The sequence below is a fragment of the Cetorhinus maximus genome, chromosome 14 (genome assembly GCF_964194155.1).
Source record: "Cetorhinus maximus chromosome 14, sCetMax3.hap1.1, whole genome shotgun sequence".
NCBI classification, from domain to species: Eukaryota; Metazoa; Chordata; class Chondrichthyes; order Lamniformes; family Cetorhinidae; genus Cetorhinus; species Cetorhinus maximus.
Window position 1 is genome coordinate 115,138,365 of NC_135892.1, and position 14,029 is coordinate 115,152,393.

At 47.8% G+C, this 14,029-nt stretch overlaps 1 protein-coding gene across 1 annotated transcript in view; it reads left to right on the plus strand.

Moving 5' to 3' along the window:
* The window catches only part of LOC144690013 (protein-tyrosine kinase 2-beta-like), a 156,189-nt gene that overhangs the window by 60,708 nt on the left and 81,452 nt on the right, over nucleotides 1–14,029 (plus strand). The window contains exon 3 of the mRNA XM_078557544.1: nucleotides 11,249–11,427. Within this exon, the coding sequence (XP_078413670.1) occupies nucleotides 11,249–11,427 (179 nt within the window). The remainder of the gene's footprint in view (nucleotides 1–11,248; nucleotides 11,428–14,029) is intronic.

Consider the following 14,029-nt stretch of genomic DNA (forward strand, 5'->3'; position numbering starts at 1 on the left):
GGCAGTCATTCCCTGCTTCATTCCCCATGGCAATGCCTTGACCAATCAGAGTCAATCTGCTTGGTTTTAATTTGAACAATAGCCTGGCAGTTAACTGTTCCCTGCTGCATTCTCCATGGCAGTAGCTCTACCAATCAGAGTTTACTGGTTAACCAATCAGCATTCTTCTCATGCAGTATAAATTGTTGTTCCCTTTTACTGTCAGTAATTTCTTGTGAGCTGTCCTGATGTGTGCAAGCTTAGGTATCATGCCTCTGCTTTCAGCAATTTTAAAAACAGTTATTTTCTTACAGCCCATATACAACCCCTGGTCACTGACCCTCCCCGCTCATTAACTCTCCCCACCCATTAATTTCCCTCCCACAGCCTGTGTACATTCTTCCAAATGGGGAAATGGCAGTGAAATGGAACTAAGCTGATGGGTTTTTCACAAAGAGGGCACAGGTGCAATGGGCTGCAAGTTGCTGTAAAGTTCTTACCTTGTAATTGTTACATCCTTAACTCCAAATGAGTTTACAACATAAGCTCAGAATGACCTGTTCATCACCTCTGTAGTTCCGAAGGAATTTGCAGAACAATCACGGAATGACCTGACCTTTAGCATAAACGATGTTAACTGTTCTTTCCAAAACATAGGCCAGGATTTTTGGTGCCCACCAGTGTCAGGTGTGTTCAGTGGGCTGAGCGGACAATGTGACTCGATCGGTTTCACGATGACGTGAAACCAGTTCCTGATCGTCCGCTCAGCCCGCTGATGGAAGGCCGCGTTCTCCACCATCGGACATCGGGAACCTCATTGTCATACATCAGCGTACCAGCCGGAATTGTCCCCCACTGCTAGATCGTCTGCCCACATCAGCGGGAAAACACGCCGGTGTAGAACACGTCTTGACAATTGTGACGTGCAGAAGTCGGGACTTACCCACCAGGGCCTTGCTCACACCGCGGACGTGAGGAGCAGAAGATGCTGGAGCCCAACACCAACGGCACATTGGAGAACGCCCATGGCATGCTGGGTGGATTCTCATGGACTTGGCTCCACCGCGAAGCAGATCACAGAAGTTGGAAAGTCACCGTTGATGCTCGCAACAGATGATCGAGCGGGCGGAGAGGAAGGTCTAGGATCGGCTGGGAGAGGAAGAGGTGTTGGTGGGGGCTGAGGTTGGGAGGGGGTGGAATGAAGGTGTCAGGATTGGGCGAAGTTGGGAGGCGGGGGGAATGAAAGTGTCAGGAGGGGAGGTTCTGAGGAGGGAGAACCGGGGAGGAGAGGGTAATGGGGGAGAAGATGGGAACTGGGGAGGTAGGTGTAAGGAGGGGGTGGGAGGTGCAAGGGATGGAATGTGAAGAGGGGAGGGTGTCCGGGGGGGGAGAAGTGAGTGTGGAGAGGGGAGGGAGTAAAGGTGGAGGAAGAAGTGAGACTGGAGGAAGAGGTAAGGATGGAGGAAGGAGTCAGGAAGGAGGCGGGACTAAGTAGGGGGGGAGTCTGGGCAGGGGAGGGGGAAGGGCTTTTGGGGGGAAGGAGTGGGAATTGGAGAAGGTGGGGGGAAGGGGCGTGGAGAGGAGTGGATATGCCCGTGAATGTGCATGGGAGGGGTCGGATAGGTCCATGTCTGCCTCCTAGGAGCGAGCAGAAGTTGGCCGTACTATGGAGGAAGGGTGAGAATGACCAAGGGCAGAGTGAGGCGGTAGGGTGGGAGGGTGAGGGTTCGACGGAAGCGACAGAAGGTACGGTGAGGGTGGTGGTGGGGAACCAGAGGCAGACACAGGTCCTGGGAATGGGAAGGAGGAGGTTGGGGAGATGAATGTGGATGGGAGTGGGATTTTCGGGAAGGAAAGGAACGTGCACGTTCACCTGGACATCCACGAAGGGAAAGCGTTGGGGCTGGTAGGTAATGGAGGGGAGGCGGAATCTGATGCCGGGGGTGGGGGCCAACTGTGATGGGGGAAAGGAAATGGCTGACTGGGGGAGGGTAAAGGACAGGGAGCGAAAGGAAAACTGAACTAGGACCATGCTGTCCAAATCAAAAGTAAAAGGAGAGTCGTGGTGGGCAAGATCATGTGCTTCATGCGAATGTGATCAATGGTTGGGCAGAGATGCTGGTCAGCTCAGATGGATAACTGAAAGCAAATCCCAGCAGGCAGCATTCAAACTGCCCAGGACATTGAGATGAGTGTGAAATGTGAAGGATCCACGTGTGTGTGAGAGTGCTTGCATGAGACTCTGAAAGGTCCTGCCACACATACACTTTTCCCTCCAGAATCACTCGTGGGCTGGCTGCTCTCTCTGTGGTGACGGGTCTCCTGGGCTGCTTATTTCAACCTCTTCAATGGAGGAGGAGTCCTTTTGGCTGCAGATGAGGATGTGGATGGAGCTGAGGGACTGGCTGGTTGAAGGTGTTGGTCCCTTGGCCTGTGATCCAAAGTAGAGATAATGAGTGCATGGCAGCAGAGTCAAAAGCAGGAGAGGGAGAGAGCACTCTCAGTGCGTTGAGGGAGGGATGGTGCGGTGCAAGATCCTCACGTGGGTGATTGCAACCGACCTCACCATCATCACAGGCAGGGTCCACATCCTCACCAGTCAGCGCGATGGCACACTCCTCAAAGTGAGTGAGGGGCCTAATGTGGGCTACTCCACCTCAGATCTGGGACCTCTCCCTGCTGTTGTGAGCCAGCTTCTCCTGCATGGGAACAGATGGAGAGAGTGTGAACAGGATGCATGGAACTACATGGAATGTTTGTGTGGTGAGCAGAGCCATGGATGAGATGAGGATGTGATCTCCAGAGGATATGAGCCTGATGGAGATGTAAGGGGTTGTGTGAGAATTAGCGGTGTTGTCCCTTAAGGTCTGAGATCCCTATGGATGTGTGAAGGGTTTGTGAGTGTGTGAGTTGAGAGTGACGAGAAGAGAGACTTACCCTGGTGAACGGATGAGACCATTCATCCTGTAGCGGCACTGGGTGGCTGTCCTCTTTTGCAGGGCATTGGTGCTGACCACCACTGCCACCTCTTCCCAAGCCTGGTTGGTAATGCCGCTGCCCACCCTGGGACAGAGCGGGGATAGAGGACATCCCGGCGGGGCCTCCACGGCATCCAAAGGGCATTCCAGTGATGCGTCGCGAAACCTGGGGGCTGCAGTCTTCCTGCCTTTCGTGGGAATCTTCCCTGCAGTAGCTGCGGGCTGGAAGCCCTGAGATGTTTCCGCGGCTGGATTTAAATATGGTGCCCGGTGTGGTGAAGCGGTGAGGTGATGGTGCGGTGGGTGAATGAGACCCCGCCCGCCATGGGAATGGTGTGTTTCCCAGGAAGGCATCATTAATGTGGCGGGTTTGGGACGATACGGCGTGAAAACCCACCATCGCGGCCGGGGGGGGGTAAAACATCGTTTAACCCGCCCGCTACCGCACTTAGTGTAAATCTGGGACGATCCCACTGATAAACTTTACTCATCTATCCTGATATTTTGCTGCTGTGCCTAGTCATCTGCATATCTTGTCAAGCGGCCATGGTGAGACTCGTCTGGGTGAGTTAGTCCGGGCCTCTGGGTGTGTCTTTGAAAATAACTCTCCCTCCCCGAGCGGCAGAGGAGGTGGACTTTTCCTGAAACAAGTGTACAAGATCGAGCCAACACACAGACCCACATGATCCAAATTCCGATTCATTGTCAATTACTGAAGAACCTCACTGCTCTGCAAATGAAAATCTGCATTTTGACAATGGCACTTCTGCATTCTTTATATTGTTTGGCGAATAACAGAATATGTTTCCTGTTGAGGGAGAGGCTGATGAAAGTTGCTAAAACTTTCAGAGCGTACAACAGCGTGCTCTTGGTCAAAGTGTGAATTTTGTAAAGTATCTGTCAGCACATTTTTGTGGGTGAGAACCATGAAGCACGTTGGAAATATGTGAGATTCAACAGCAAAGTTTCCGATCCATAATTGAAACTGACAAATATCAATTTAATAAATGGCAGCTTGATTACAAGCTTTAACATTGTTATATTAGGAGCTTATCCCCATCGCAGTGTAATGTTGGAGCTGTGATCTAACATTGAACATAGAGCTGATGTTGTAGTGTAGCTGTTGTATCTTTGGCAGGATCTAACTTCAGCGCTCTATGAAGCAGATTGGTTACTTTTGTAAAATGTCCCATCAACCCACAAGAAAGAACCCAATGATAGGACACATGGGTTCTGCCATCAGATGAGTATTTGGACCACAAATGAATGTAATGCTCCTGGAATACAAAATACAGAACATCAGATCCCCGTGCACATATTGAAAAATACTGACACTGAGGGTCACATACCTGATTTCTATCCTCCCATTAATCTTTATTGACAATGAAGGCGTGTGAGCCTTTGGCCTGATATTCACCCACAACCTCTACCACCTAAAACTGTCCACAGTATTTTCATACCCTTTATCTTGGCATTTCTGTGCAGAATGTCTGACAGTTTTTACTGATCTCAACAGCACCAATTCTGTTTGTTTTCCTGTATGCCATCTCCCATCATGCTTCAAGCTTTGTGAAGCGAGCTGCTGAGGAGGCTCCATGGGCAGAGTTCCCAATGTGAAGTACTCTACAAATTCAAAACGACCTCAAACTGTGCACATCAGCGGCCAGCACCATGGGTACACCCAGGTCTTAACTCTGATGTAGAGCGGAGGTAGCCGACTGGTGTGCCGCGGCATACTGCTCTGCCGTGAGGGGGCCCCCCAAGCGCGCCCTGGAATAAGATTCATAATTCAAGTCAATAAAATAAAACTAATCTTCGTCTCCAGCTCCGTGCCTGGAAGGTCCGAGGCCCGGGGAACCTCGGGCCTCGTGCGCCATGTGCCGGTTGGGAATTTTTTTACAGGCGTTGCCCAACGCAAAAATTCCTAACCGCACATATTTCCCGGAGGACACACTCACGGTTCAGATTACTGATGTGAAAAAGTCCTGATCATGCGTGCGCCTGAGACTCCTCGGGACATGCAGCTGCTGAACACCGAGCCGAAGAGGAAGTCCCCAGGCGCCTGCGCTAAAAGCGAAAGCTCAGTGAGGGCACGAAAACCCCAGGGAGAAGTGAGGGAGACCAGGCAGGAGTCAAAAAACAGGAGAGAAGTGAAAAAAAAACCAAACTTCCCAGTAAAGGAAGAAGACAGAGGGAAGAAACAGGAACCAATAAAGTGGAGAAAAGGAAAACATGCTCCAATCAGAGATAGGACGGCAAGGAGGAGACCTGAAGTGAAGTGGGCTCAGGAGAAGCCCTAAAAAGCCAAAATGACCTCAAAAGAGGCCCCAAAGATCCGAGAGGGCAGCTGGAGGTTGGTAGCTCCATGCTGTGGGGCATTAGGGCAAAATGTGCACCTTTCGAGCAGTCAAATAAGATAAAAGCAAAATACTGCGGATGCTGGAAATCTGAAACAAAAACAAAAATTGCTAGAAAAACTCAGCAGGTCTGACAGCATCTGTGGCGGGAAGGACAGAGTTAACGTTTCGAGTCCAGGTGACTCTTCTTCAGAAATAAAGAGTAGAAATGTGGTGAAATATATCCTGTTTAAGGGGGATAGAAGGCCAGTGATAGGTGGAGGCAAAGGAGAGATTGCAAAAGACGTCGTGAACAAAATGTCGATGAGGTGTTGATGGTGATGATACTGGCTAAAGGAGGGGCTAATGGTGACATTAACAGTAGAAAGCAGGATGAGCAAGTGACAGAGAGCCCGAGTGAGGGTGTGGTGGGGCGGGGGGAGGGGACGGTGTGTGGTTAAAGATCGAAATAGGCTAAAAAGTGGGGATAAAATAATGAATGGAAATAAATTTTAAAAATAATAATAGAAATAGGTGGGAAAAAATGTATATATAAAAATTTAAAAATAAATATTTGAAAAAAGGGGGACAAAAAGGGGGTGGAGATGTAGGAGAGAGTTCATGATCTAAATTTGTTGAACTCAATATTCAGTCCGGATGGCTGTAAAGTGCCTAGTCGGAAGATGAGGTGCTGTTCCTCCAGTTTGCGTTGGGCTTCACTGGAACAATACAGCAAGCCAAGGACGGACGTGTGGGCATGAGAGCAGGGTGGAGTGTTGAAATGGCAAGCAACAGGGAGGTCTGGGTGATGCTTGCGGACAGACCGAAGGTGTTCAGCAAAGCGGTCACCCAGTCTGCGTTTGGTCTCTCCAATGTAGAGGAAACCGCATTGGGAGCAACGAATGCAGTAGACTAAATTGAGGGAAGTGCAAGTGAAATGCTGCTTCACTTGAAAGGAGTATTTGGGCCCTTGGACGGTGAGGAGAGGGGAAGTAAACGGGCAGGTGTTGCACCTTCTGCGATTGCATGGGAAGGTGCCGTGGGAGGGGGTTGAGGTGTTGGGGGTGATGGTGGAGTGGACCAGGGTGTCCCGGGGGGAACAGTCTCTATGGAATGCTGACAGGAGGGTGAAGGGAAGATGTGTTTGGTGGTGGCATCATGCTGGAGTTGGTGGAAATGGTGGAGGATGATCCTTTGAATGCAGAGGCTGGTGGGGTGATAAGTGAGGACAAGGGGGACCCTATCATGTTTCTGGGAGGGAGAAGAAGGTGTGAGGGCGGATGCGCGGGAGATGGGCCGGATACGGTTGAGGGCCCTGTCAACCACCATGGGTGGGAAACCTCAGAGTCCAACTCCTCACATCCCGCTTCCTTTAAGGACTCCATCCCATTCTCTCAGTTCCTTCGCATCTGTTCTGACGATGGCACTTTCCAAAACGGTGCTTCTGACATGTCTTCCTTCTTCCTTAACCGAGGTTTTCCACCCATGGTGGTTGACAGGGCCCTCAACCGTGTCCGGCCCATCTCCTGTGCATCCGCCCTCACGCCTTCTCCTCCCTCCCAGAAACATGATAGGGTCCCCCTTGCCCTCACTTATCACTCCACCAGCCTCCGCATTCAAAGGATCATCCTCCGCCATTTCTGCCAACTCCAGCATGATGCCACCACCAAACATATCTTCCCTTCACCCTCCCTGGCGGCATTCCGGAGGGACTGTTCCCTCCGGGACACCCTGGTCCACTCCTCCATCACCCCCTACACCTCAACCCCCTCCCACGGCACCTTCCCATGCAATCGCAGAAGGTGCAACACCTGCCCCTTTGCATCCTCCCTCCTCATTGTCCAAGGGCCCAAACACTCCTTTCAAGTGAAGCAGCATTTCACTTGCACTTCCCTCAATTTAGTCTACTGCATTCATTGCTCCCAATGCGGTTTCCTCTACATTGGAGAGACCAAACGCAGACTGGGTGACCGCTTTGCAGAACACCTTCGGTCTGTCCGCAAGCATCACCCAGACCTCCCTGTCGCTTGCCATTTCAACACTCCACCCTGCTCTCTTGCCCACATGTCCGTCCTTGGCCTGCTGCATTGTTCCAGTGAAGCTCAACGCAAACTGTAGGAACAGCATCTCATCTTCCGACTAGGCACTTTACAGCCTTCCGGACTGAATATTGAGTTCAACAATTTCAGATCATGAACTCTCTCCTCCATCCTCACCCCTTTTTGATCCTCTTCTTTCAAATATTTTAAAATTTTTATATATTTTATTCCCTGCCTATTTCTATTATTATTTTAAAAATGTATTTCCATTCATTGTTTTATCCCCAGCTTTTAGCCTATTTTGATCTTTTCTCCCTCTCCGTCCCCTCCCCCCACCCCACCCCCCACTCGGGCCATCTGTCACTTGCTCATCCTACTTTCTACTGTTAATCTCACCATTAGCCCCTCCGTTAGCCAGTATCACCACCATCAACACCCCTTCGACCTTTTGTTCATGACATCTTTAGCAATCTCTCCTTTGCCTCCACCCATCACTGGCCATTCTATCCCCCTTAAACAGGATATATTTCACCACATTTCTACTTCTCTCCTTTGATTCTGAAGAAGAGTCATCTGGACTCGAAATGTTAACTCTGTCTCTGTCTCCACAGATGCTGTCAGACCTGCTGAGTTTTTCCAGCAATTCCTGTTTTTGTTTTGGAACAGTCGTGTTCTGCTTGGCATGGCTGAAGAGCTGACATTGTGCTTGTAAGTTGATGCTTGAGGGCATTTATTGTGTAGTGTGGTGCGATTGACCACTGTTTGCCATGGAATCGTTCATGAAAAGAAGTGAAGAATCCCGCTCTGATTCAGATGTGGGCAAAAGAACAGAACTTCAGGAGAAAGAATTGATATTCGTACACAGACAGTGACGGCTACTTGGCGTTTGGACTTTCGTGAACTGGCGATGCCTCTCGCCCTGCCCCAGGATGCCGAATTCGCAGGGAGAAGCTCTCAAACACTGGCACCAAGTAAGTTGAAGTGTCATTTCAATACAAAACACCGTTCACTCTCCGGCAAGGATATACAGCACTTCAAGCGCCTGAGAGAACAAAACATAAAGCAAAATCAACGTAGGAGTGTGCGCAGGTCTGGGATAATGCGCAGGAGGTGAGTTACCTGTGGCTGAGCTGATAGTGAAATCAAAGAAGCCACACACCATTGCCAAAATCCTAATTCTGCCACATGCAGAAGTATTGCGAGAGTAATGTCGGGGGCTGATGCCACCAAAGAAATTGACAAGTTTCCTCTTTCTGACATTAAAATCAAACGGCGTATTGATGAGATGTCAGTTGATATTGAACAGGTGATTCAAGAGAAATTGGAAATGAGTGGAAGGTTTGCCCTGCAGATCGATGACTGACCAGGTGTTAGCGGACACTGCCAGCTCTTAGCCAATGTCAGGCATGTTGACGGGGATTCTATCAAAGAGAATTTCTGCTTTTGCAAAGAATTGCCCAGTCTTGCAACCGGAGAGGAAATCTCTGGTGTCGCAGCTGCTTATGTGGAAGAGAACAGCCTTAACCGGACCGAGTGCAATAGCGTCTGCGCTGACAGAGCAGCTTCCATGTTGGGAAAAGTCAAAGGATTCGCGAGTGAGGTAAAGATCAGGACCCTGACATCCCGCTCGGGCACTGTATCCTGCACCGGGAAGCCCCTGTTGCCAAAACAATGCCGCCTGAGTTAACTGCGGTATTAATGGTGAACATTGTGAATTATGTAAAATCATGGCCTTTAACATCACACTTGTTTACTATTTTGTGTGAAGAGATGGGAGTTGAGTACCAGGGTTCACTCCTGCACACACAAGCGCGATGGGTGTCTCAATGGAAAGGTCCTTTCCCCTGTTTGAGCTCTGTCACGTGCTGAAAGAGTTCTCAGCTCTGGGTGAGTTGCCACACACAAGATTTAATCTGTGATGATTCTTGGTGTGCTAAACTTGCATATCTTTCAGATATAGTCAGCCATCTGAATGTGTTGAATGTTAAAATGCAGAGGGTGGGGGAGGGGAAATGAGGACATTCTGACTGCCTCAGGTAAACTTCAAGGTTTTGGATCAAAACTGGCCCTTCAGCAGGAAAAAGTGGCAAGTGGGATGTTCAAACTGGCATCAGCGAATCCTGCTGGGAAAACCATACTCAAACTCATCTCCACACATCTTAAAACACTACAGGAGAACTTCGAATGCTACTCCCCTGCACGAGTATGGAAGACTTTGACTGGGTACGTGCTCTATTTAGTTCGCTTTCTTTTGAATCATCGAAGAAGTTGTCATGAAAAGAACAAGAGGAATTTGCAGAGCTCAGAATGGATCATTCACTGAAACTGAAGTTTGCAGAGATGTCTCTGGACACATTTTGGTTGCTTGCAGGACAAGAACACCCATCTATTTCAGATTGCGCTATAGCAGTACTCTCGCCGTTTCCCACAACCTACCTGTGCGAGTTAGCGTTCTCACCACTGGCTGATGTAAAAAAAAAACAAAAGGAGGGAGCACCTGTCGTTGGAGCAAGACCTGCGAGTTTCCCTGACAGCAGCTCCTCCCGGGATGGAGAGAATCTGCTCACAGGGGCAGGCCCCAGGTATCACACTAAGATCATCAGTACACTGCTGACTACAGTATTTCCTTCATTTATCATCTTTCACATTGAGAAATACAGACTTTAAAAAAACAAAAAACAATTGAAATCTTTAATGGGAAACATTTTTAAATTGTGTGCATTTTCAATAAAAAAACATTGTATTTGACATGCAACTGGCGATAAGATTTCCATTGTAAACTTCTTAAACTAACAAATATTGTATTAGATGGTGGCTTGACGTGTTTTTAGGAGGTTTTAGAGATAAAAGGCTTTTGCTAGAGGGAAATTCAGTTGGGGAAAATAGGAGGTGTGACTCAGATTTTTATGTACAAGGTGTGCTGTGACATATAAAAGGTTGGGAGCCACTGATGTAGAGGACAGTAGCACAGGGGAGTCAATAGCAGAAGGATTGGTACAGCCAGTAGCAACAGTAGAATCGCACAAGAAGAAAGTGACAGCTCACCAAGGAAGACACAGATGAATTGAGCGATTTCCTGGACCCAAAGTCCAAATCCAGGAACAATATCAGCCTGTGAAAACAGTGCCAGTGACACTCAACTTTGATTCCCCATGGCTCTTTCCAGGGTGTGGTTGTGAGTTGCCGTTGGCTACTCCACGTGTGTGTGACTCTGCGTGTTGGTGAAAACATTAAAATCATTGCCGGCACACAGCATGAGAGACTGACAACGATTTTTGAAAACTGTGACTGTTTCCATTCAAGCAGTAAGGAGCAGTGTCGTTGCAGGGAAGGTAGCATCAGATAAATCAGCAAATGGTCAGCGAGCACCAGAAAGTCATTATGAACTAAATGTCCAAATTCCAGGGAGTCCCACAATCGAGGAAATTGTAGGCTTCCCACTTATTCCAGGGTAAGTGGTGTTGTTCATCCTTGGAGACACCTGTTAATTACTTGTGATGTAGATCATAGCAGCTCCTTGATCCACGTTATCCCAGTCGCATGGAGCAGGCACCTCCTGTGCTCAAATGGTTCTGGTGTTTGAGGAGGTGGGGGATGCTGTTGTGCACAAGGTTTCCCTGAGGGAGTGGAAGGATGGTGTGGTATCCTGTGTAACACCCAGCAGAGCAAGAGATCAGGAATATGATCAACACTTAACAGGGACTAAGAATGGAAGAGGGGGGAGAGGGTGATAAAGAAATATCAGATAGTTCACAGTCAATGTGGGAACCAGCATGCGGGCACTGTGAGAAGACGAGAGATGATTTCTACGACACTGGTTGTATTGACTGTTCTCTCACAGACAGGGCCAGTGACATTATGCCTTAACCCCAGATAATGTCATTAATAATGATTCCACTGTCCTTTCCACCCACAGGAAATTGTTAACACGATATTGGACAGTGGGAGAGTGGGACCCAGTATTGTTTTTAAAGGCTGTTATGGAATCAGATTGAAGCACCTGAAGTCTGATGAGGTATACTGGCTCCACCCTGACCTCACGGTCAGTGAGGTACAAACAAAGTATGAGAGTCTTCATCATGAAGCTGAATGGAGGTATTGGCATTTACTAGAGTCAAAATTGTTTAGTTGTCTTTCAGTGACCTATCTTCTCATGTATTAGTAATTCTTTATCAACCAAGTCATTCCCTAACTCCTGTGGTACATTACAATCTGTAACTCACTCCCAGGTATCTGTTATTCTATATACAAACCACCCTGAACCCCTCGATTAGATCCCAGTCTGTAACTCACTACCAGGTAACTGTTATTTTATATATAAACCCCTGAATCCTTCGATTAGATTCCAGTCTATAACTCATTCCCAAAGTTTTCTTATTCCATATATAAACCTCCCCCCAAACCCCTTGATTAGATCCCAGTCTGTATCTCACTCCCAGGTATCTGTTATATTTATATAAACCACCTTGAATCCCACGATTGGATTCCAGACTGCAACTCACTCCTGGGTATCTGTTATTCTATATATAAACCACCCCGAACCCCTCGATTAGATTCCAGACTGTAATTCACCCCCGGGTATCTGTTATTCTACATGAAACCCCTGAATCTCTCGATTAGATTCCAGTCTGGAACTCACTCCCGGGTGTCTGTTATTCTATTTATAAACCCCCCCGAACCCCTCGATTAGGTTCCGATCTGTAACTCACTCCCGGGTGTCTGTTATTCTATTTATAAACCCCCCTGAACCTCTCAATTAGATTCCAGTCTGTAATTCACTCCTGGGTATCTGTTATTCTATATATAAACCACCCCAAACCCCTCAATTAGATTCCAGTCTGTAATTCACTCCCGGGTATCTGTTATTCTATATAGAAACCCCCTGAACCTCTCGATTAGATTCCACTCTGTAACTCACTCCCGGGTATCTGTTATCCTATATATAAATCCCCCGAACCCCTCGATTAGATTTCAGTCTGTAACTCACCCCCGGGTATCTGTTATTCTATATATAAACCACCCCGAGCCCCTCGATTAGATTCCAGCCTGTAACTCACTCCCGGGTTTCTGTTATTCTATATAGAAACGCCCCGAACCCCTCGATTAGATTTCAGTCTGTAACTCTCCCCCGGGTATCTGTTATCCTATATATAAACCCCCCGAACCCCTCGATTAGATTTCAATCTGTAACTCACCCCCGGGTATCTGTTATCCTATATATAAACCACCCCGAACCCCTCGATTAGATTCCAGTCTGCAACTCACTCCCGGGTATCTGTTATCCTATATATAAACCACCGCGAACCCCTCGATTAGATTTCAGTCTGTAACTCACTCCCGGGTATCTGTTATTCTGTATATAAACCACCCCCGAACCCCTCGATTAGATTCCAGTCTGTGACTCACTCCCGGGTATCTGTTATTCTATATATAAATCCCCTGAACCTCTCGATTAGGTTCCGGTCTGTAACTCACTCCCGGGTATCTGTTATTCTATTTATAAACCCCCCCGAACCCCTCGATTAGGTTCCGATCTGTAACTCACTCCCGGGTGTCTGTTATTCTATTTATAAACCCCCCTGAACCTCTCAATTAGATTCCAGTCTGTAATTCACTCCTGGGTATCTGTTATTCTATATATAAACCACCCCAAACCCCTCAATTAGATTCCAGTCTGTAATTCACTCCCGGGTATCTGTTATTCTATATAGAAACCCCCTGAACCTCTCGATTAGATTCCACTCTGTAACTCACTCCCGGGTATCTGTTATCCTATATATAAATCCCCCGAACCCCTTGATTAGATTTCAGTCTGTAACTCACCCCCGGGTATCTGTTATCCTATATATAAACCACCGCGAACCCCTCGATTAGATTTCAGTCTGTGACTCACCCCCGGGTATCTGTTATTCTATATATAAACCCCCCGAACCTCTCGATTAGATTTCAGTCTGTAACTCACCCCCGGGTATCTGTTATTCTATATATAAACCACCCCGAGCCCCTCGATTAGATTCCAGCCTGTAACTCACTCCCGGGTTTCTGTTATTCTATATAGAAACGCCCCGAACCCCTCGATTAGATTTCAGTCTGTAACTCTCCCCCGGGTATCTGTTATCCTATATATAAACCCCCCGAACCCCTCGATTAGATTTCAATCTGTAACTCACCCCCGGGTATCTGTTATCCTATATATAAACCACCCCGAACCCCTCGATTAGATTCCAGTCTGCAACTCACTCCCGGGTATCTGTTATCCTATATATAAACCACTGCGAACCCCTCGATTAGATTTCAGTCTGTAACTCACTCCCGGGTATCTGTTATTCTGTATATAAACCACCCCCGAACCCCTCGATTAGATTCCAGTCTGTGACTCACTCCCGGGTATCTGTTATTCTATATATAAATCCCCTGAACCTCTCGATTAGGTTCCGGTCTGTAACTCACTCCCAGGTATCTGTTATTCTATATATAAACCATCCCGAACCCCTCGATTAGATTTCAGTCTGTAACTCACTCCCGGGTATCTGTTATTCTATATATAAATCCCCTGAACCTCTCGATTAGGTTCCGGTCTGTAACTCACTCCCAGGTATCTGTTATTCTATATATAAACCATCCCGAACCCCTCGATTAGATTTCAGTGTGTAACTCACCCCCGGGTATCTGTTATCCTATATATAAACTGAACCCC